The 25017-nt window shown below is 41.7% G+C and overlaps 1 protein-coding gene across 2 annotated transcripts in view; it reads left to right on the plus strand.

Moving 5' to 3' along the window:
• Positions 1 to 25017, plus strand: part of EXOC4 (exocyst complex component 4) — a 747671-nt gene that overhangs the window by 658536 nt on the left and 64118 nt on the right. For both annotated transcript variants that reach the window (XM_021692997.1, XM_021692998.1), the window contains one exon: positions 23213 to 23354. In XM_021692997.1, coding sequence (XP_021548672.1) covers positions 23213 to 23354 — 142 coding nt within the window. The remainder of the gene's footprint in view (positions 1 to 23212; positions 23355 to 25017) is intronic.

Raw genomic sequence — 25017 nt, forward strand, 5'->3', positions numbered from 1 at the left:
AAGAGCTCTCCTATCTAATATTTAATAAGATCTCAGGTGGCCTGCCTATATTCTGCCTTGCTTATTGACACACTATCTTAAGATGTTTTCTGGTTTCTTAAGGGCTATCGGATAGCTACAACCAACAGGATGCCTAACACAGAGTAGACAGAACTGGATTCTCAGCTACTTCCAAAAGAAATAGTAGAACCCTGATAATTTACTAAGTTTTACATATAATGAAATATTAAGCCTTTATATTATATGTGCATGCATAAATAAATATACATGAGAAAAACTGGTAAAATAATTCAAGTGTGTTTAATATTTGGAGCTACAACATTATACCTCCGTAAGTAATAATATAAGCAATTCACTATTAAGATATTTCCACAAGCCATCTGACAGAGTTTTTGAGGCAGATCCTCCTAGGAGTATAATAATCACAGCAGAAGATTTAACTTGCCTTAAATTTCTACCAACAGATTAAGTAGAAAGTCAGATATTATGCTCTTAACAGTATTCTGGCCATTAACAGACAAATGTTTACAGATATATGATCAGAACTTGGAACCTACTTCTTTATGATCAAAACATAAAGCTCTTAGCAAAACATTTCACTCTCTTATAAGATAACAGAACTTCCAAGATTGACAGGACTTTAGTCAGCTAGGCAGCTCCAATGATGAACGCTGCCATTTACTGAGAACTTACTATGCACATGGCACTATACTGGGAGTTTGAGAACATTATCTCTAATTATTATAGTGCTTTGAAGGTAAGTGTGGTTGGCAGGATATAGCCCCCAAAAGGTGTTGACATCTTAATCCCCAGAACCTGCAAGTACGTTCAGCAAAGGGGAATTAAAATTGCGACTCAGCTCAATTGGCGGTAGGGAAATTATCCTGCATAATCCAGGTGGGCCCAGTGTCACCACAAGGGTCCTTAAAAGTGAAGGGGAGACAGATGAGAGGTGGGAGTGATGCCCTGTGAGGACCCGCCCTTCCACTGCTGGCTTTAAAGATGGAGGAAGGGGCCACAACCCACAGAATGTGGACAGCCTCTAGGAGCTCACACCGACCAGGAAGTGAATTCACCCCACAGCCTCTGACGCCTCAGTGTTAGCCCAGGGAGACCCATATCAGACTTCTACTCTCCAGAACTCTAAGATAATAAGTGTGTGTTGTTTTGAACTACTACATCTGTAGTAATTTGTCAAAGCAGCGATAGGAAACATACAATAAGCATTATCATCTCGATTTTTAGTTGACAAAAGTAAGGTTCAAACGATGGACCAACTTCTCTAAAATCATGCAGGTAGCAAGTGGCAAAGCCAGGACTAGAACTTAGGACGGTGTGAGTCCCAGACCTGACTCTCACCCGCAGTAACAACTGGCACTGGTTCTACACCAACCAGGTGGGAGGCAGTTTATGGACAGGAAAACTGCGAGCCAAACGAGGTCACACATCAGCGGGGTGCCTCAGCCAGGTCCGGAATCCAGGTTCCGTCCTGCCCTCTGTAGGGGCTCTATCTTGAAGATCGTACTTAATGTAGACATACAGGTGAAACAGCCACAGGGAGCAGAGATACTAAATAACCGCGCTGAAGAGAAAGGGAAGCATTTGCTGTCTACTTCTGGTTAGGGTAGTTCGGTTTCCTGAAACTTACACCAACCGGAAATCATTTCTGTCACATGGATTTGTGCCACTCCCAGGTAGCTGTCCTGTCTGTTTTTCAGTCGTTGGGCCCATTAAGCGTATCTTTCACCTTAGAGGAAGTTTCTCATTAGGCGAAATGAGTTAAAAGCTTATCACCGTGGCTACACAGCTCTAGCCAGGGCAGAGATGGGCTGCCCTTGACCCTGGCGTTCTCGCTGTGACACACTCGCCACGACAGACTCGCCGCAGAAATGATGCAAGACGTTTAAATGGCTGTGCTCTTATTTTCTGTCACTTTTATACACAATCTAAATCTTACCACACAAACAACACTTACCATGAAAGTTAAACAGATTTAAATTGAAGCAAAGTTGAGTGTCACCACATGTGCTGATGCCAGGGCTATATAATTCTTCGGAGGTTTCTGGAAACATGAACCAAGCCATTTATGCTTCATAGGAACAGATTATATCGTTTGAAATCCTCAATAAAAATGCAGTCTCATATTCTGCAGATGGGTGTCATTTAATTAAAATATGTATTTCAAATGCAAAGGGCTACATTAACTCTTCACTGTGGCTGAGATTTTAATTGCACTTGAGTTAGGAAATTCTGAGTTAATGTTCCCCTGGCATCTCTCATCCAGCCTCTTAGAACAGATGTATTGTGATCTGAGGAGGATTTCAATATGTTTTCACATGCTGTCCATGTAGGGATGGCTCTGAGACTCTAGGGTGGCAGGCATTGGAAAACAAGAAGCCAGCTCCCAGGGGAAGGCGTGCAGCAGTCTGGGACCCCAGCTAGTCACTCCCTGAAGTTGTACTCACTCTCTATCAGCTATCACAGAATGGTTGGCATGGGGTTCCTCTTTTTTGTGGGGGACTGACTGCCATATTTAAAGGGCTCAGCACTTTGAAGAGCTCAGAATTTTTTTTTAAAACCAACTCTGTGAATGTCTTTTAGCTTTAGAGGACATTTTAGAGTATACTTAAGTGTTTTATAAATGCTAATTGAGCAACAAGAAAAACCATCAGCCTTACTTAAGCGCTGTTGTGGTACAACAAACTACAAAATACACTCCATAGGAGAACGCAGGAATTGTGAGCTTTTAGGAACTTCTTTTCAGACTAGAAACAGTCCAGGGACGAAAGAAATGCCAGAGTTCAGGAGGGTTGTCTGACGAGTAAAGCGAGGGGTGGGGGAAAAAAGGGACAAATAATAAATGTTGTGGGCACCAAACTGTGGGATGATTACGGTCAAGGATTTGAGGAAAGGATTGATTTTATACCTAAATTATTAGAGAGGAATCCACAATACTAAAACATCAAAAAAGAAAGAGATGAGAACCCCCATGAAGGGAAAGAGGAGGATGAAATTGACACCAAGCAAGAAAGGGTATGTGTCCCTTCATTCATTCCGTCACTTCAGTCATTCAGCCTGCTCTGTGCCCAGGACTGGGTTAGGCAAGTCAATTCAGTGGTGAACAGAAGGTACAAGGCCCAGGTCATTTGGGGCCTCATAGCCTCGTGGGGCCATTATCTACATCGGACATGACTACAGATGCCCAGTCAAATCAATACAGGGGTTTCTGCTTTAACACGGTTATCTAGGAGTTATCTCCATACTGAAGATTATGGAGAAAAGAACAAAGCCATAGGTTAGACTTGAAGGGATGAATGTTAAGAATGTTAGTTTAGAAATAGCAGTATATATTTTAGGAGATTTTTATTATGTCTGTAATATATCTTTTTAATTAAAATCTCTAAGACTAATATAAGGTAATATATGGGAAGGAACTTCAAGTTCTTAGGAAAACAAGCAATATATAAATCTCAGAGAAGAAAATAAATCCAAAGCCCTCTTTAGAAAATCAGCAAAAGAACCAGTCATGGAATTCAGACCTCCTGGCTCCTCATGTAGTTGTTTAGGTCAGTATGCAATCTCCCTGAAATTAACTTTTTATATTAAAAAGAAAGCCAACTAAGTTGAAGAAACAACTGTATTTTTCTCTCAGGCTTTTCCTCAGTTTTGTTGTATGAGTATACGCTTCACTGGGTCAGGATTATCAACCACAGGGCGCACCCACCCACCACCAGAAGGTTCCAAAGGCCTTCCCCAGACCCTCCTCTTTTAAGAAATGTCTTCTAGTTGAAAAACTCACAGAGAGGCTGGTTAAAGGCTGAAAAGAGACCCTCAGCCCTCACCGCAGAGTCCTTCGTGGGCTATAGCAGTTTTAAACCCAGGGAAATGAAATACGATTATGTGTCTCAAGAGGCCCGGGGCCTGACTTTCTAAATCTGCGGGGGTAGATAAGGTTCGCAGGGCCTTGGTGAATGGAGGAAACCTAATCATCAGGCTTAATGTGCAAGACTTGACTAGTAAGAGATTGATTTCACTTTATTGTTATGGAAGACTAATAGGGCTTCAGAGTTTTTGGTTTTCTTAAATGTTCCCAGTTTATACATGGGCTCTTAGGTAAATCAGAGCGATCTATTTATCTATAAAATCTTATGGAAGACCATTTTGCCTCTTTTTTCTTTAATCTTTATAGGGAAGGATGGACGGTTCATTGAAAAGAGGCAAATTTTCTTAGAGCAGGATGTGTGTAGAAACTAATTGAAAACAAACCTTCTAAAGGAGTTATTGCCTCCTTAAAAGTGCTGATTTCCATGTGAAATTTATGCCTTCTTGCAGAAGCAAAGAGGAGTACCCCAGGCAGTTCTAAGGAGCCAATTCATTACTGGTTAGTGTCCACACTCCATGAAGAGCATTCATTCACAAAATGAAAAACTAATAGAGTGTTTAGCTGGCTCTTTAGCACCAGTGGCAGTCTGCACTCTCTTCATCATTAGTATTTACTGAGCTGATGGGCGCAAACGCAGTCAGGCCCGCTCATCACAGCTCATCTCAGATGAGTTGACATCCCTTTCTGAGCTTCATTGGGCATCCCTCCTCTCTTCACTGAAATGAGCACTCCAGGGTTACCCAAAAAGTCATTCCATCCATTTTGTATTTACTTCCCTTCCCCCTTTCCTGTCACGTCCCCGGCAGAAACCCTCTCTCACTATACATCTGTGACTCCTACTGTAGTCATCGTTTGGTTAATCCCCACAGCCACGGTCCAAACTTATCTAAATGAAGTAACTTATGAAATAAATAAGAAAAAGAAAGCTAGCTTCTTTATTCCCATTTTACAGATGGAAAAACTGAAGCATGGAAGTATGATCTAGGCTTAGCCAGTGGCAGAGCTGGGACATTGATCTGGGAGCCACATGACTTTCCATTAAACTGAGAAGAAATGTTACTCGGCCTCTCTAGCTTTTTCCTTCTCATACATTCTTGCAGCACCCCTCACTGTTGATGATTCATCTGTCCACTCTAACGATGATTTCTACTTTCTCATATGGCAGTTTTTACCAGCTATTCATGTGAGGGGGTTTATTTCTTTCTTTCTGAAAATCTGTTCGGGCGATTCTTGGGCATGTGTCCTATTTCCTGGATTAAAAAGTCCTTTATTTCTCTTCCTTATCATTTAACTTGCTTCCTTATCTAATAAAAACAGATGTGACATTTTAACAAACTTTGAAATACCAGAATTGCTTCATTAAGTTCAAAGCATGTTGGAAAGCATACTGTGGTAGGACGTGCAGAGGGAGCATTATTTTCAAGTCTTTATGTTTAAATAAAGCAACTCAGATGAACACTATAAATGCAGAAACACAGAGATTTTCACTGTCTGAAGGGATTTTTGGGGTAATTTTTTGTGTTATGGATTCTTTGAGTTGCAGAGAATGAGGAAGTACCTGAAAGTGGTGCTAGAAAAGTCAATTTGGCTTTCCTTTGTTTTTGCCTTTGTCCTCTGACTGCCCTGTTTCACTCTCCAGCTTGGCCAGCTGCTTTCCTCTCCATTCATCTCCAGTAGACATGCCCTACTGAGGAGACAAAAAGACACATGGTCAATCAGCTGGAGAGCCACACTGGTTATAGGCATAGAGAAGAATTCATAAATCATGAGTTCTGTTGAATTTATCCAATAGAAATTAAACTAAATCAGTGCAGCACTGTCTCATGGGGCCATCAGAGAAGATACTCATTCAGTAAATATTTGTGGATCAGCTCGGCTTAACAAATAACACAGCTATATGCTAGGCCTCAGGGCCATGGGTAAACAAGACCCACCTTCTGCCTGCAGGGGATTTCTAGGTCATGGAAAAGACAGGCATGAAAGTAATTACACTATATTGTGATTGGGCAACTATGGAGTAAACACAACATACAATGGGAATGCAGGAAGCATGTTTTAAGGAGAATGTAAGTATCAGAGAAGGCCTCTGGAGAAGGGGGCAGCTGATCTGGATCTTTAAAGAGTAATTCACCAGGCAAAGAGAGGATAGAGGGCATTTTATGGAGGAGAAACCAAAAAAGGGAAGAGGAAGGGAGGAGAAAAGGCTATGAAGTGAAAGAAAAGAGGGTGAGTTCAGGGTAATTCACGTGTTCACTGGGGCTGGCCCATAAGGTTCATGGTAGGGGAGCCCCAAGCAATGAAGCTGGAGATGTGAGCAGGGACCAGTTGAGATGTAATTTGACAGGTAAGGCCAAGCCATCGAAAGATTTTTAGACATAAGAGAAACATGATCAAATGGTATTTTGGAGTGATTTCTTCAGCAGGACTCTAGGAGGCTAAATCGGAGAGGAATAAGTCTTGAGGCAAAGAGATTAGTTAGAAACCTGCTATGCCAACACGGGTGATGAATGGTGGAGGACTGCACCAAGATGGAGGCAGTGGGGATGGTTCCGGAGATATGAGGGAAGAATGATCAGCAGACATTCCTCGCTAATTCAATATAGGCAGTGCAGGATACAGACGTCAAACGCCTTTCCAGATTCCTTGTCTGTGCAACTGGTGGACTGTGCCTGTGCCAAGCCCTGTGCTGGGATAAGGAATTAGCTCTGCCAATAGAGCCATATGCTGGAGTGACACTCGTTAAAATGAAATGGTACCTGCACATCACAGATGTGTAGTACAGCTCAGACATAAATATGAGCACATAAAGGAAACTATCCAAATTTAGTAGTTGAACTAGAACGTTATTGTAAAAAAAATTCTCCTTAGATATACTCAATTGAATGAGTCATATTTTCAGTATAGAGACAATTATATGATGGTATTTGATTTCTAATACACAAATCTAACCTTAGATATTAGTCTAGAAGCAGCAAAATGGACTCATTCAAAAGTCATTTGTCTCCTGCCCTGCATTTGTCCCATGTTGGGAGATGGAGTGAACCAGGAATTCTGCTTATGGGTTAGCATATGAAATTATAAACATGTTATAATAATTACAAGATAAATAACCGAGCAGGACTCGGAGGTGATGCCCACCCTGGGCAGTAAGCATCTGAATGCCCCTAAAGTAACTCAACTTAGTAGTAATTCTTGTGAGTGGTTTAATGAAGAAAGAGGATGCTGATAACTAAAATTAAAATATGAGATCCTAAAAAAAATAAAATCTAGGATCCTGTACAAGTTTTATTGAGAATTGACTATACTACTGATTTCGCTAATTACTAGTAAGTAATTATGCACTCATTCTTTCATTGTTCTACATTTTATATATGATGCTTTGTTTTATATATGATGCTTTCACCTAAAATAATGGCAGAGTGCAAAATGGACCATTTGTAGCACTGAAGGAAATTAAAACTCTGTAGACAATCCCGTATGTTTATTTTGAGTTCTGTAGAAGCAAGTAAGTATACTATAAGCATACTGTAGTATACTTGTGGAAAGTATACTACAGTCCACTCAGTGAAATGCAGGCTCTGAATGATGCTTTCTGGATAAAATGATGAAAGTGATATGGTGGCCGCAGTGATGGGAGGTTTCAAGTAGTTTCCAAAAGTCTAATTCAGCTAAAATAGGATGAGAATTAAGTTCTCGAGTTGTCTTTTGAATGACTTTTCTTCCCAAGAGGGAAAAAAATGCGGAGACTCAGTATTCTGTATGTAATTCTGACCAAAAGGAAGAATTCAGTGGGAAAGTGAAAATTATAATAGTCTTTGGAGAATGTTACCATATCATATTGGAGTTTGCACAGTAAATAGACACTAGGCATGGCCGGCTGTATCATTTCCACGAAGTTAAATTTTCAGACATTTAGAAAAAATATTGCTGTGATCCCATGGTTAGAACCTATCAAAGAGAACATAGTTCATATTTGTAGGAGATGATACAACATAAAATTTGCACCATAAAAGGCTAAATCATTTCAGCAAGAAATAATATCAAACATACTCTATGCTAGGGTATATTATTAAACACACACACACTCTCTCATTTAATCTTCACAATACCCCATGAAGCAAATACCATGATTATCTCTATTTTTGCATACTGGGAAACTGAGGCACAGAGAGGTAAAATAACTTACCCAAGGGCACATAGCTATTAAGCAGTCAGTGGTGGAGCCAGAATTTGAACTTACCCGGTTTGCTTCCAGTCTCGACTTTGAATCACCACACTATGGTCTCGCCTCCAAAGAGCTCTCTGGTGAGCCCACATGGAAGGACACAAGAATGAAAGAATGAGTGCATAGTAGGCAGAGAAGATGTAAGGTGAGCCTTAGGTAAAGTGTCAGGGTAGCAAACACCCAGAATCACTTGATGGTCATTAGAGATGCTGAAGACAATAAAATTTAGCCGTATTTAGACACAGAAAGAACAGGAAATGGATGGGCCCACAATTGGCAAAATGGTAAAGGTGATGCTAATAGAAGGCAGAACCACTCTACTTTTCTTTTGTTTCTGTTTTATTTAGAAAGGGGACCATTTTTCAAATGAAAAGATGGAAGACAAGTCATAGTAAGAAACAAGTGTGAGGAAAACATCGATGGCCTGTGGCTGTTTTAAAGTAGAATTCAAATAGATTATCTTGGGGTATTCAGGAAATTTGCTGAATTTGGGAAAATGTAGAACATGTGAAAGATGACATAACACCAGGTTACAGCATGTATTCCTATTCTCAAAACAGGGAAATCTGAAGAAATTCTAGAAACTATAGACTTAAGTTTGGCCATGATCCCAAGAACCAATATGATTGTTGGCACCCAGAGAGGAATGTGGGGAGAGGCAGAGGCCACCGTGGGCTCACAAGAGGAAAAGAAAAGGGTCCTCACTGTCCAAGGGCCCCCCGGGTGTGTAGTGGAGGGAACAGGGGCACTGTGCATATATCCATAAAATTAGCGGACAGAGACCAAGTTTTGCTATAATCTCAATGTGTATGTTTAATTTCCAAATGAATGTGAATATATTTTCAGTTTAGCTCTTGTGTCTTACCAAACCAAGATTTACCAATGTCATTTTATTGTTTCTCTGAAAATAAAATTCTACTTAGTCCAGCAGAGGAAGATGTAAAAACTGGTGAGTACCCACTTTTTTAAACTAAACATTCTGATGAATGAGCCTAAGAACAAAGAGATTCAAGCTTTTAGGGGTCAGTAGATGGTTCCTTCTAAATTTCATGACTTAAGGGCCAGTGATCCAAACTGTGGAGCCTGGAAGTTATTGCATGCTTAGTGTGCTCACAAACTTGGAGTTGTTTTAGAAGATAAATTCAGTATTGGGGCGCCTGGGTGGCTCTTTTGGTGAATAGTCCGACTCTTGATTTTGGCTCAGGTCATAATCTCAGGGTGGTGGGATCAGTGGGGCTCCATGCTGGACGTGGAGCCTGCTTAAGATTCTCTCTCTCTCTCTCCCCCTCTCTGCCCTTCCCCACTCCCTACTCACGGGCACATGCATGCGCATGTGTGTGCTCTCTCTCTCGCTCTAAAAAAAAAATTCAGTATTAAGCTGAAGTTTTTTATATAATCGTTGAAAGCAGCTCCAAATGGAGTGACCTCTCTAAGAAGTCAGCTTTGTGGAAGTCTACATCTTTAACCTGGGATTCCATTAGAAAATAGTAGAGAAACCCATGGTACGCTTTTCTGAAAAATTGGACAGCTCATTGGTTCCGTGAAACATTTTCCAAAGGAAAGGTTGAATCTACTTTGCAAGGGAGTCTTGGCAGGTCTTGTTCAAAATGAGAGCAATTTATAATTTGTTCAGTACTCAGTAAACACATTTTTTAAAAAAGATACTAGAATTCATGTGACTAAAATAATAAGGAGAAAGCTGTCACTTGTTTCTAAGTAAATATTTATATAGACTTTCCTGCCATTCATTTTCAGTCTTTAGGAGCTGTGCCGTAATTTAAGCGTTTGACTTTTATCCCTACTTTGGCTGGTATCTGGAGGCTGGAGTGCAACGGAAAATGGTTTGCTTGTGACCAGATCCCTCCTCTTCAAGGGCAGTGGTTTGTAAATGGCTCTTTCAGCAGATTTTTACTGCCAAATCTTAATAGGTAACAAATAAAAGTGGAGCTTTTCTGATTAAGGGAGCTGGTGGAAACTGAGAGAATGGAGATGGGGAGACTAGCAGCTCTGCTGAGCACGTTCTGCACATCCTGGCCTTAGAGGTCACAAGCTTCCATGAAAGGGGAGCCCAGGCATGGATTCTTAGCGACTCTTGATGCCACTCCCTCCTGCTCCAGATGTTCTCAGGAATATCTCGTCCATAGAAGGTTGTATTTCTTCATCCAGACTCAGTCGGGAAAACAGAAACCATTTCAGGTATTTCAAGCAAGAGAGAATTTAATACAAGGAATTAGGTGTTTTTAAAAGGGCTTTAAAAGCTTAGAAAACAGCTGGAAGGAAGCAAAGAGCAAGGAAAGTAGATGCCGGCTTGCAGGAAATGGGGACATAGAGGGAAGGCACCAGAGGTTTCACTAACTGCTGGGAGGAAGCAGCTGTCGCTGAGCTCTCCTGCAAACAGCTGCAGCCCTCTTATTTGCCATCTGCCTGAGCATCTTTCTACCAGTGCAAGAGGAGGAGCATGTCTTCCCTCTCTCTTTGCCTTCCACATCTTTTGGGAGTGCCTCTTGCTGGCAGGGGCTAAACCCAAAACCCTGCCGGCAAGCAGTTGGAAAATACAGTTCGTTCCTGAGCTTCCAGGAAAGGAGTTGGGGATGATGCCGAGTTGACCGCGGACCAGGGCACAAGTGCATTTTCTCATCTCACTTTCTACAGTAAATGTAATCTAGGGTAATATCAAGGGGAACATATTCCCAAGAAAAAATAAAACGATAAGCCTCTCTCTGGTAGTAAAGATAAAAAACATCTTTCCAAAATAAGCCCCCTTTAGCTGTTTGAAGCCTCCACAGAAGAGCTGACTTGTCAGTGTCTTTATGTGCATATGGAAATAATTTATAACAGGGTTTCTGGCTCTTCAGGTGAAAACAGTTTTGATCACTTCAGGTCAGAATGTTAGGGCTCTATAGATTCCTGATCACTACTCGCTTAGCTGTACCACATGGATACGCACCCATGTGCATTTCGTCTCCTCTCCCCTCATCGTGCCTTTGGCCAGGGCAAAGGAATCTGTGACCGTGAAGTAAATGCTGATTCAGAATACAAATCCGACCTTCCGAGCCCTGCGTGAGTAAGGCAGACCTGATCTCTCAAAAGCACAATTTCCAAGCTTTGTGGAATATCCTTTTGAATTCCTAAGATAACGCCTGAGTTCACTTTGCTCAAGAACCAAGCACTACAGACACCCTTTCCTTGAAAAGAAAGTTCCCTATCATTCCTCCCTCAAAATAACATGAGAAACACCAACTATATCTCCTCCCAAGCTGCTTCCAGGTGTCCTTCCTTGCTTTCCCGGCAAGCTCCACTTCCTCGTGCCTGCCTGACGTGCCACCTCTGTTATTGAACTGACAATTTGGGAGAAAGTCCTTCTCGCTTTGAAGATGAAAAGGTAAAATTTAAACCTGCCACTTGTAGTCCCTTTTTCTCCCATTTGCCTAAACTGCTTCGAACATCCTGGATTTCTGTAGTGTTCTCTTACTTTTGTGATTCCTTATTTTAAGGTCAGAATGTCAGGAGTTTACACATGTAAATGTCTTACCACATCGGTTTCTTTCTGTCCCTTAGCCGCATGAACAGCTAAGCCCACAGCTCGCCCGTGTTTTGCAAGGTGTTTTGATGACTAAGGAGATGAGTCTAAGAGTCCCAGTCTTCCAGAGCTCCCAGCAAGGGGTCCAGCAATAGTAACTGAGATTTACTGAGCACTTACTGTGTGCCATGCATCGTTCTAGATACTTTATGTGCTCTCTATACCCTGAATCCTTACGGTGACCCTCTGAGGCTGAAACTGGTATCACCCCAGTTCAAGGTCTTTGTAATTTTGCCCAAGGTTATTCAGTTAGTATGTGGTTGAGTCAGAATTTAGCCACCACTTTCTGAGTCTAAACTTGGCCAGTCCAAGAGAAATGTTGTTATGTAACGGTAGAAAATGTGGGGTTCGTAGTTACTGTAAGAACACGTGTGTCCTTTTACTTAGAGAAAGTTACTTAGATTTCGAGTGAGGTTAATACGTATCCTCAGATTATATAATCACTTGGTAGATAAATGATTGCTTCTCTCCGTAGCTTACCCTTAACTGGCATAAAAACAGATTATGAATCTTTTGATATTTAGGACAGTTGATTCTGGAAGCATCTATATGATTGCTAATTATTCTAGGGATTATATGGCAAGGCTGGAATGTGTGTGAGAACAGTATTCATGTGTTACTAAGTATAGAGACGGAAATACGGCTGTATGTTAACCTTCACAAGGCATTAGTCACTATGTGTGTGGCATCAGCTCATCCATTTAGCCTACAGAAGCAAAATCTGACACGAGAGAGATTAAAGGGGAGGTACTTAGTTCACTGTTATCTTTACTGCGCGCCGGAGAGGTGGCCACCCTTGTCCTCACTGAGGAGAGATTCTCTCGGCAAGATTTACACCTGCAAATAATGCACTGTGTGTTCGCAGGTTCATCCTCTCTGTGTTTCTTACTTCCAGCATGCTTCAGAGGGAGCCGTCACGGACGACACGGCTAGTCTCGGTGCTGGTCTGTGTGCTTGGTGGCACTGTCCGCTCTGGCTTCCAGATAAGTCAGTTGTCTATGTGTTGTCCTCACAGCGATAGGATCAGGGTGACCAGTGCTTCTAGGATTCTCCCTGTTTTGTTCTGCACTAATAAAAGCTCATCCGGTTTTGCCATTCACTGTAGAAAGCTAGTCTAATTGTTCCAAAGCCTACTCAAAGCTGTGGATGGAGGAGAGGGATCCTGGGGTTTGCTGTCTATTCGTTCAGTACATCAATATTGAATAAATAATAGTAAGAGTATTAGTAGTTGTTCTGATGGTAATAGTAGTTGCCAGGTATTAAGGACTTGTGTGTCAAACACTGTTCTGAGCCTCTGTGTATTTTCTCACTGAATCATCAGACTCCTGTGAGGTAGGTAAGATGATAAAAGTGGAAGTGGTACCTGCTGTAGGTCGAGAAGATGATGATTATTTTTTACCTCAAGTCCAAATGTATGAATGATGCAGCTGCCTGTAGAGGAATGTCATAGGAAAAAAGGCCACTGGGAGAAGTCACATGCAAGAGAGACCCCAGAGAGGGCTTTCCATTTAACTCCCTCAGCTCTGTCTCCACGTGTGGTAGCTGTTCGCCGTGTCCTGTCAGGAAGCATGCTTTATTTCTGTTTGGTGTAGTCTCACCATTTGCAAATGGACCTCATGTTTCAAATTTACACGGTGAACAAGCCATCCCCGCAAGCTCTTTGGAAGATTTACAAATCCTAAAGCTGGAAGGATCCTGTTGACACATGAATAAAGGTTATCTCCTTGCCACATAATATTTTTGCCTCTGAAATTCTCTTGAAACTTAAATCTGTGTCGCTTCCTCACGTAAAATATCTGGCTAAGTATTGATTGACTTAGATTTCGAGTGAGGTTAATACGTATTTGTAATAAGTATTTGTTAACACCTTAAGATGCTTTTTTGATGCAGGGCTTTACAGAAACACAAAAGGCTTACAAAGTCCACGGAAATCTAATAGAGTCCCACAATAGTGCCTTTCAGCACAAGGACAGGAGCTGTTCATTAGCTTTTCCTCCATTTCTCTTTCATATCCGGCAGGAGCTGAATTGGCCACACCACACGCCTTTTTAGTAGATGATTAGGTTTTTACCAGGCCTCAGGGAGGATTATTCGGAATAAAGGAAAAATCAATCTTAATGTCTCCCCGCAGGACTGAAGGGGACTGAGGTCTGTCCTGTCACTCACAAGGTGTAAAAACCAGCGTGTCTGGGCTGGTTTACACTGTATAGAAGTCGAGTCTAAAGCTCACCATCTTGGAGGACCTGGGGTTTGCTCAGGCTTGTTACCGTCAAGCACTGTTTCGTGAGTTACTAGATGTGAGCTGCCCTGTACAACACTGCGGTGTGTAGTTTATCCTGGTGGCTCAGATTTGGCCTCTTATCCTGTGGTAGCCTAAGGGAACAACAGTCCTTTCTTTTTTTTTTTTTAATTTTTTTTACTTTTTTTTTTTTTAGATTTTTTTATTTATTTATTTGAGAGAGAGAGAGAATGAGAGAGAGAGAGCACGAGAGGGAAGAGGGTCAGAGGGAGAAGCAGACTCCCTGCCGAGCAGGGAGCCCGATGTGGGACTCGATCCCGGGACTCCAGGATCATGACCTGAGCCGAAGGCAGTTGCTTAACCAACTGAGCCACCCAGGCGCCCCTTTATCTTGGTTCTTATTTTTGTTTTGCTCTTCACCATGAGCCTTACATGGATCTCCCTTGTTTTCTCTCGATAGGTCAATATTTGGAATAATTCTTCAGTTTCACTCATGGGCCTTCTGTCGGTTCAGTTTCTTACCCTGAAACAGAATAATGTTCCAAGCTAGTAAGCTATTTGGAAGACATTAGGTCAAAGGCACTGTGGAGCTATAATGAAAAGAAAAAGATACAGAATTCTTTGATTTGTCTTTAACCTGCCGATTCAATGCAACAGGCATTACTGCTGAGTGTAAGGAAGAGGTGGACTGTGAGAGATGCCAGGAAGAGTAGGTTATGGCTTTTGTTCTCACGGATCTCACAAGCTACTGGGGACTCTCTACAGCATGAAGTGAGCCGTGCCAAGACTGGAAAAGGAAGAGGGAAGCCTAGTGTTACTGGAGTTCAAAGGATGGTCCTAGCTTTGTGGCAGGCACCGTGGGAGGGGCCATGCTCCCCATTTGGTCCTCACAGCAACTCTCTGAGGAGACACATGAGGACGATGAGTCTGACAGTTGTTAAGAACTGTGCTCTAGGGGTAGTAATAAGCGAGAGAGTAAGTTCTAGTCCTCTGGGAAGCAGCTGGAAAGAGTATGGTTTCACAGAGATGAAAATTACTCTTAAGCAGTATCCTTAAAACTGAGTTCTTTATAAAGGTTTGATCGTTGGTCTTTATTTTATTTTTTTTTGCCTTATAATACCACATTCTTAAACAAATGTTACTGAACATCTGTGTCATTAGGCTGGGCAGTGAGTGGGATAAACACACCTTTTCTCCCCCAAAGCATCACTGCTTCAGCTAGGGTAATATAAGACATTTCAGAAGGGAGGGAGAAAGGGTTGAAAGATGTTCCAAAGGACATGAAGTTACATTGCCCATAAGTCTGTGACTAATGGAGGAAAAGGTGTAACACGTGATCATTTAAATAACAAACGATAGCACAGAAAAGAAAGTAGGTCTTTGTCTCCTGTACCAAATGGAAACATTTTTTTTTTACCATAAATATATATCAATTAGGTAATTAGACCCTAAAAAAAGCAAACATAAATAAGACACATTCACTTTGTGCTCCAGTTCCTCCATTCTTAATCTTTTGTCCTTCCTGATAATGAATTTCTTCCGTTTTTAACCACCCCAATTTTTTTTAAAAAATCCCTTCCATTTATCCTTCTTCCCTGTAAGAGTAGACAAAAGAGAGCTTCCTTCCAGAAGCAGCAATGAAAAGGAAATCTGGACTGAAAAGAACTAGGTATTATTTAGGGGCAGAAGAGCCATTGCTTCTGAAATAGGAAGCAAACTGAAGGGAGTCTACCAAACGTGTTTCTTACGTAGGGCTGGTCCTTATATAGAAGCATAGCAAAAGAAGTTTAGGCTAGGTTCTGGATTGTTCGGCGGGTGGGAAGGGGTGACAAAATACGTGACTTGCTAAGTAAATAAATGACAGTGCAGAAAGCTAGGACTGCTGGCAAAGAACAGCGAGGGGTTAAAAATGTGTCTCAGTGAACCATGAGAGACGATGGACTCTGAGAAACAGACTGAGGGTTCTAGAGGGGAGGGGGGTGGGGGGATGGGTTAGCCTGGTGGTGGGTATTGAGGAGGGCACATTCTGCACGGAGCACTGGGTGTTATGCACAAACAATGAATCATGGAACACTTCATCTAAAACTAATGATGTAATGTATGGGGATTAACATAACAATAAAAAAATTTTTTAAAAATGTGTCTCAGGAGAAACAAAGAATGATCAAAAAGAGTCACCATGAAACTTGAGTTTGGAGTAATTGACTTAAGAAGGAAAGGACACCAGGGCGCCTGGGTGGCTCAGTCGTTAAGCATCTGCCTTCGGCTCAGATCATGGTCCCAGGGTCCCGGGATCGAGCCCCGCATCGGGCTCCCTGCTCCGCGGGAAGCCTGCTTCTCCCTCTCCCACTCCCCCTGCTTGTGTTCCCTCTCCCACTGTGTCTCTCTCTGTCAAATAAATAAATAAATCTTTAAAAAAAAAAAAAAAGGAAAGGAAAGGATACCTCTATCCTAAGAAAATTCTAATTCGGGGCGCCGGGGTGGCTTAGTCAGTTAAGTGCCTGCCTTCGGCTCAGGTCATGATCCCAGGGTCCTGGGACTGAGTCCCTCATCGGGCTCCCTGCTCAGTGGGGAGGCTCCTTCTCCCTCTGTCTGCTGCTCCACCTGCTTGTGCTCTCTCTCTCTCTCTCTCTCTGTCAAATAAATAAATAAATAATTCAAATTCAATACTATGAAGACAGTAGAGCCTCTAGCATGTGAAGATCACCCCTGCTTCTAGAAGCCACTCAGTTTCAAAAATAGATAAGTGATTTATTTAAGAAACACTTATAAAGTGACTACTGCGTACAAAGCACTGGGGTCAGGGCCGGTTAGCTTAGATAGGTTTGCAGATAATTCCAGGGCATGAATAAAAGGTAGGGATGGTGGTACAGGGAAATTGAGAAGACCGAGGACAGAGCTAGCTGGCATTGAACCGCTTGAACCACACTTGGAACCGCAGCGTTAGAGTGTCTGATGCCCTTCAATCCTTCCCCAGTGTTGGGCTCGGTAGTAGCCCATCCCGCAGGCATTTAGGGAGAGGGAAGAGTTAGGGGGACAGTCTCCTGTCCCAGCCCCCTCTGACTCTGTAAGCCCCTCGAGTTCTTAATGTCACAGGCCTAATCAGCATTCCTATTTTTAAAAAATGTCAGCCATGTAACAACATCGAAGGATCTCGAAATTATTTGCAGAACCTAATAACACACTGCTCTGGGAGTTAGGAAGATGCTATTAGCCCAATTTTCTAAATAGGAAAACTGAAGATTGGAAATTAAATAAATTTATCCCAGGTTCAAGCAGACATCATTATGTGGTGTCTGTCATTTCTCTGTACAAATAGCAAGAAGAGTCAGAAATAATGATTGTACCAAAATTTGATCTTCTAAAATGTTCTCAAGTGAGAAAATCTCATGAGATCATTCTTCATTGTCTTTTTTCCATCTTCTCAAAAGTTTGAATTCACAGTTAACCTTTCTTTTTCTGCCATGATATCCAGCTTTCCCTTTTCAATTTATCACTTTGCTGACAGCTGATACCAGTCTAAGCTAATATTGTAACAATTTTAGATAATATTGCAGATGCACAAGGACATCCTCCTATGAATCAATTAAAGAAGTCACAGTAAGTTGCCATTGAAAGTGTAGCAGCTGCATCCTTGAAAACAGATGCTCTTCTGGGTCTGAATGAGTCCAATTTTGACTAATTTTAAGACTTAAACACATTTCAGTCTGGTTAATATTAGGATGTGGAACCACTTGAGACATCCTAATGTCCTAGGCTGATTGCTTCTCCATGACAGTATGTTGGCTTTCCTTGAAAGATACTGGTTATTTGATATGCCAGGGATTTTATGTCTTTGGAAAAGAGAGGACCCCCCAAGGCTCGGTTGCCACAAGGTGGACTTATGAAATTAAAGTGGCTTCTAAAGGCAACACAATTTATAACGAAAGTGCTGGGGCTGTAGGGATTGACCAGAATTCCTTTAGACTCTACTTCTGCAAGATTCCTGAACAGCCCAGAAAACCAGCTATCATGAACTACTTCCATATCCCCACTCTGTCCCCAGAACGTACTCAAGAAGCTAAGGGAAAAGTTACAGCTGGAAATGGCAAGCTGTGCCTTCTTGTTCCTGATTTTCATCAATCTGTTATTATGTGAATTATTTGTCTTGTCACATTGGTTAATTAAATCATTTGTTCTGTTTAATAAAAAAGCATTGATGGAACTCCTGTATGCTTCCAACCGATATAGATAGATACAGATATATAGATAATCCCTGCCCTGACGGAGCTAATGATCTGTAGGAAGACGTACTGATAAACAGATGTCAGTGGAATAGGGTAACTACTGTAATAGAATTGTGTGGGGAAAACAAACAAACCAACCAACCCAGAGATGCCAATGACCCGGCCTGGAGAATCAGGAAACACTTTCTGAGCCAGAAAGCATGAATAGATTAGAAAGAGGATTAAAAACCATCCAAGATATAGAATCCTGAAACAGCAGGGTATGTTTAGGGAATCTCCTTTAAAAAGGTGTCAGATTGGGGCGCCTGGGTGGCTCAGTCGTTGGGCGTCTGCCTTCGGCTCAGGTCATGATCCCGGAGTCCTGGGATCGAGCCCCGCATCAGGCTCCCTGCTCGACGGGAAGCCTGCTTCTCCCTCTCCCACTCCCCCTGCTTGTGTTCCCTCTCTTGCTGTCTCTCTCTGTCAAATAAATAAATAAAATCTTTAAAAAAAAAAAAAAAAAGGTGTCAGATTGATGGGCCAGGAAGGGAAAGGAGAGAAGTTGGAGAGGAAGGAGAAAATGGTGAGAAATGGAGAAAAACTGCAGTGTTGGACAGAAACCAAAAATCATGGAAAGCCTTGCTAAGGAGCTTGGACTTCAACCATAAGCAATGGGAACCACTGATGTTATTTTTACAAGAAATTAACAAAGTCTCATCTGTGTTTTTGATAAATAACTCTGACTCTCTAACTCATTTAATGAGCTGAATATGGAGGATTGGATTAAAGTAGGGGCCAGGCATGAGGCCTCCTCTTGCAGTAGTTCATGGCAGAGATGAGGGCTAAACCAAGAAAGTCACAGCAGATCCAGAAAAGACAAAAGATATTAAGAGACATTTAGGAAATGAAATTGGCAGAAATTAGTCTTTGCCAAGGAGAGTGAGGGAGAGGAGAGGCTCAAAAATTACTCTCAAGCTTGCAGCTGAGATTCCTAGATTGCTACACCACTGATGCAGAGGGAATTCAGGATAAAGAGCAGATGCTGAAGATAATGAGTTTAGTTTAGAACACATTGCATTTGAGATGCCTGTGGGATGTACAGGTAAGGCTAGCTTGCACAGTTGACCAAATGAAGTTTAGAGGTCCTCAATCCCTAGATAATAGCAAAAACCATGAAGATGGATGAGCTCACTCAAAGAGAACATACAGAATGACAAGTAAGGGAGACCAGTGGAGAAAAAAGTTCTGGGAACCCCAGCACTTATGGGTGGGCTAAAGGAAGAGGATCCGGGGAAGGAAATGATGAAAACGATGTCAGAGAGGTTAAAGGACACCCAGAGGAGTAGGGTGCCATATAAGCCAAAAGAAAATGGAATTTTAAGAGGGAAATAGCCAGTTATGTTGAACATAGCAGAGGGCCTTTCTGAAATTAGGACTGTAAAGCACCCATTGGATTTGGCAATTAGGATATCATTGGTGATGATTAGAATAATGCTCTAATAAAGAGGTGAAGGCAGAAGGATTATGGCATGTGGAAGAGTTAATAGAAGGCAAGACCACAGAGAAAGCAAGTGTTGATGATTCCTTTGAAGGCTTAATGAGAACCTGAGGTCCTTAAGAGAGGAGTGACAAGAGAGTAGGAAGGACAAAGCAGCATGATTTGGGGAAAGTTGCTGAGAGGGGGAAAAGGAGCTAGCCAAGCACTAGGGAAGGATGGACAAGTGATATTGAAGGCATTTTTGAGACTAAAATCCAGAAAATTTTAGCGGCAACAATCGATACTTTTGTTTCCCTGTCAAAAGTTGAGTTGCAGAATTAGCCGGGGTTAGATCAAGTTGCCACAGAAGAATCTCTTTGTGCAGATGGGGACACGTGGCCTCCTCTCGCTACGAGCAAGGCTGGGAATGCAAACATTTAACTTTCTGGAGTCTGTAGCAGTGTGAGCAAGGGAGAATTGGAAATATGTGTTGGTTCACCTAGTAAGCAGTGCCTGCCCCAGAGAGCAAGCTTCAGCATCCTCCTATAGACCAATCAGTTTAGTACAGAAAGCCACAGTTCCATTGCCATGATTAGTTAGCTAGGAGTCTCAAAGATGCCTGCTTTCATACAGTGGTTATAAGAGGAACAGGATGTTATGAATGATCTGATGTGACCCATCCCTAGTATTAGCAGAACAGCTCAAAGTGTGTATCTTAATAAAATGATCAAGTACTAATATTTTTAAAGTCCAATAGATGTGGGCTTTGCTGATACAAAGAGCAATCCCTGAGATAAACCACCATGTAGCCTCTAAAAGGATATGTGCACAGGTGTGTGTCCAGTAACCTCCTATCTCGACTGTATCCCAAGCCAATTCTGTCAGCATTGCTCTTTTGTAGGTTTCCATTTGACATTTAAGAGAGAGTTCATTGTTTTGTGTTGTATTTGTTTGCCATGCTCAGCATTTTTTTGCTCAGTATATTCCTTCTTGTTAAGAAAACTTTGTAAATTTCAGTGAGCCCTCAGGAATTCACAGGCTGGCTTTTCAATAGAACTCTGGGCATGAGTTTTCATGTTGCTTTACTAAAATGTTGTGTTTTTGTTGTAGATTACAGTCAAGCGAAATGTGCAATGTGCTGCTTTTCTAACCTCCTTTTACCTCACTCATTCCAAGTTTTATCTTGACTCTTTATCTTCCATTAACTCGGATTTTTTTTTTTTTTAACTTTCTCGGTGGAATTTGTCCAGAATGTCTTTGATAGAGTTTAGGAGATTGGTATGACTTTGAACCTTAAGCCATGAGTCTGCTGTCTTTGGGGCTGGTTTCTGCCCCTTATCACTGGCACATAAAGAGCTCTCAAACCACAGTGTCATTCAACAGCAGAGTCCAGGGGCTCAAAAGCCCTAACATGCTTTGAAGTATTAGAATAGTGTTACTTATAGTTGCTTTCATCTGGCCTGCCAGACGAAAAACATTACGAAGGCAGTGATCTCGCCTTGCAATCCTACAAGCTGGGCAGCGTTAACCGCGGAGAGGGGGAGCCATGCCACGTATCCACTCTCCTGCCGATGGAGTTAGGGAGCCTCTTGAGTGATGCCAAGGCTGGTAGGAATTTTAAATCTACACTGTTACATTTCATTCTTTTTTTTTTTTTTTAAGATTTCATTTATTTATTTGACAGAGAGAGAGAGACAGCGAGAGAGGGAACACAAGCAGGGGGAGTGGGAGAGGGAGAAGCAGGCTTCCCGCCGAGCAGGGAGCCCGATGCGGGACTCGATCCCAGGACCCTGGGATCATGACCTGAGCCGAAGGCAGCCGCCTAACCAACTGAGCCACCCAGGCGCCCTGTTACATTTCATTCTTCCTTACAGATCAGTTCCCTTGGCCCGAATTTGTTTGGTTTTTGTTTAATCTTTGCCATAAATCTTAATTTATTCAAGTCTGGTTTCCCAGAGGAGAACTTGGCCTTATGAGGCTGGACTGTCTTTCTAGGCCCTTCTCTGGGCTTAGCAAAGTCCAGAAACAGATGCAGCTCCGAAAGCCTGTGGCTGTAGACTCTGCTGCAGCCACCTGTGACTCTACCCTGCAAGGTGAACCCCTCCTGAGCTAGTCAGTGATGCTTTGCCAGATCTCACGTGCCCTAAGTGCCCTTCTTCCGAAAGACTCTGCATTCTCTGACAGAAGAATTTCCAGGTGGAAAAGCAAAAAATACTGATAATGGAATCTCAAGATGGAATTATCTTTTAAGTACCGTGTCGCTATAGTTAAGCTTAAGACTCTTAACCTGGACAAATCACATGCTAAAGAATAATAATAATTGCTTATTATTTGTATTAATATTAAGTGAGGTTGATATGATGTTATTCTATGTGTTTTACCCACATTAACCCATTTAATGCTCCCCCAAACCCCATGGGGTAGGTAGTATTATCTCCATTTTACAGTGAGAAACTGAGGCAGACATAATTTAAGCATTTAGCTCTTGGTCACATAATGAGTAAGTAGTGGAGACCGGATTCAAAGCCAGTCTTGGAAATTCTAGAGTACTAAAAGAATTTGAAATTGCCAAATTAATTGTTTGTGATCTTTGAGAAATTGTGGGGAACTGGATATGCAACAGAAGTCTAGATATAAATATAGTTCACATTGTTGCTATTCAGTATTTTCCTGAAGAAAATGTCCAAGTGCCTTAAATATTTTATCAGTTACTTGATAGAGATACAGAAGGTAGCTCTATCAGATTTTCCAAAAAGACCTTTGGGGGCTTTTAGCTGACTGTAAGCTCTGTGTGAGTTAAAGTAGAATACAGCACACTCTTCTAACTCCTCTTCCCCCTCCAAGAAGATTTCAGGCTTATGTGCAAGCAGCATAGCATCTAGAACAAGGGAGCTGATCATTCTCTCTAGACAGCACAGACCTATTCTGTAGTATTTGTTATGTTTGGCCCTGAGTGCCACATTTCAAGGGAGACAGAGAACAATTGGAATGCTTTTGTTGGCAAATTATGAGAATTGTAAAATAATTCACTCTGATTATATGAATAGCTGAAAAACTGGGGTTAGTTAGCTTGGAAAAGGGAAGACTTCAAGGAAGCCAAAAGACGTGATGTCTTCAATACTTGAAGTGCTAACACATATGAGAATGATTGCAAAGCTGCTGGAATCAGAGACAGTGATTAGAAATTAATGGCAACAGGTATCAGTAGATATAGATGGTCACATCTTTCAGAGATGGAATAGGCTGCCTTAAGAGGTATTGAGTTTTCTTTCACAAACATTCATGTGAGTATGCAAGCAGAAGCACAGCAACCACTGGAAGATGTACAAGAGACGCAAGTATAGACCGACCACATGGTCGGGCCGGATTCCTGTTAAGGTCGCTTCCAACGCTGACGTTCTGTTCTATCAATCTGTGAATTGGTTGAAGACAATCAGTGTTGAATCAAGTACAGAAATAGTCTACCATGTCTTGGACGTCTAATGTTGCCCACACCAGCATTAGCCAAATTGGTAAAAACGTGATGAGCAACAAAGTAAGATGTCATTTCAAACAAACCTATAGGCATCTAGTTCAGTGACTGGTGTTTTCTTCTCCTTTCAGTGCTGTCTCCTGCTCAAGAGAGCCATGTGACCATGGATCTGCCCCCAGTGTCGGAGCAGATCATGCAGACGCTGAGTGAACTTGCCAAATCTTTCCAGGATATGGCTGACCGCTGTTTGCTTGTCCTGCATCTGGAAGTCAGGTATGACACAGCCAAGCCCAAGACTGCAATTGAAATGCACAGTGGGTCATCTATCACTTGCTTCTTTCTGAAGACTATCCCCATAACTTTTGATTCCTATTATTGATGTCCTTTTTTTTTTTTTTACACTGAACGTGATTTTTAGTGTTAATCACTGTAAAAGTTTTTAAGCACGTGCTGTATCGTAAATATGGTGATTCACAGTTTGCATGGCCTGTGACATCAGAATGATCTGGATTTGAAGGTCTCTACCAGCTAGCTAGGCCATCTTAAGTCAGTTAATCTACCTTTACTCATCCTGTTTTCTCATTGTAAAAATAAAACAATAATTCCTAACTTACAGAGTTTGTAAATGATATAATAAATAATTAGTACAGTGCATGCCACAAAATAAATGCTCAAAATGTGGTAGCTTTGTGATTATGGTGACTTTATGGTCACTGACGTTTTTACGAACGTACTCTGCTAATCAGTAAGGGAGTACACAGATGCAAGAGCCGTGACCCCTTCCTTCAAGAACTTAAGACCCAAGAAGAGATTACGTTAAATCATAATTCAGGACAAGAGTTGCAAAGATGCCATATTCTTGGACTCTTGTTCCTTCCCCTGAAGTGTAGAACATTCTTAGCTTTGGTGGCCTCTCTTATCACACCTATGGAAATGGTAGAAAAGACTGGGAAGTTTTCAATCATTTGTTCGTTCAATAAACATTTACTGAGTGCCCTCTTTGTGCTAGGCAGTGTGCTAGGAATTGGGATACAGCAATGAAAAAATCACTCAAGGGCCCTGCTCTCGTGGAGCTACGTTCTCATGGGGGGAAACAGCCAATGAATGAACAAAAAAAATAATTTCACATAAGTACAACTAACAAAATAAAATAACATAATGAAATGAAGCAGTGCTGTCCAATAGAACTATAAAGTGAGCTATATATTCAAACCATAGAGATAATTGAAATTTTCTAATAGTCACATTTGAAAAAGTAGAAGGGAACACATAAATTATGATATATTTTATCTCACCCAGTAACTCCAAAATACTATCATTTCAGCATGTAACTAATGTAAAAAGTACTGATGAGCTATTTTGCATTTTTTTGTGTACTAAGCCTTTCAAATCTGCATATTTTACACTTACAGCACATTGAAATGCAGACTGGTCCCATCTCCAGTGCTCAATAGCCACACGTGGCTAGTGCTATCATTCTGGACATGGCAGAGAGTAGCTGGGGTTGACTACAAAGGGGTATTGTTTTTTAGATAGTGTGGTCAAAGAAAATGTGACATGGTAACAAGAAGGAACCATGTGTACGAAGACCTAGAAGAGAATTTCAGACAGAGAGGGCAACACACCAAGGTCCCGAGACAATCAAGCTTGGCAGTGTTGAGGAATGGAGGAGAGTCAGGGTGACTGGAGCACTGTGAACAAGGAGGTGAGGAGGAGTGCCAGGATACGGAAAGAGGCAGGCTGGGGCCTGACCATGTGTGGTTGCGAAGCCTGGCACGTTATCGTGACCCGCAGACCAAGCGACTAGTTCAGATTTCATTCTAAGGGCATTGAGAAGACATAGAAAGGTTTTAAGCAAGGGAGAGAGCTTCATCCATCCATTCACTCATTCATTCATATTCATTTTCATTTTTTTTTTAAGATTTTATTTATTTAT

Source organism: Neomonachus schauinslandi, chromosome 12 (genome assembly GCF_002201575.2).
Source record: "Neomonachus schauinslandi chromosome 12, ASM220157v2, whole genome shotgun sequence".
Lineage (NCBI taxonomy): Eukaryota > Metazoa > Chordata > Mammalia > Carnivora > Phocidae > Neomonachus > Neomonachus schauinslandi.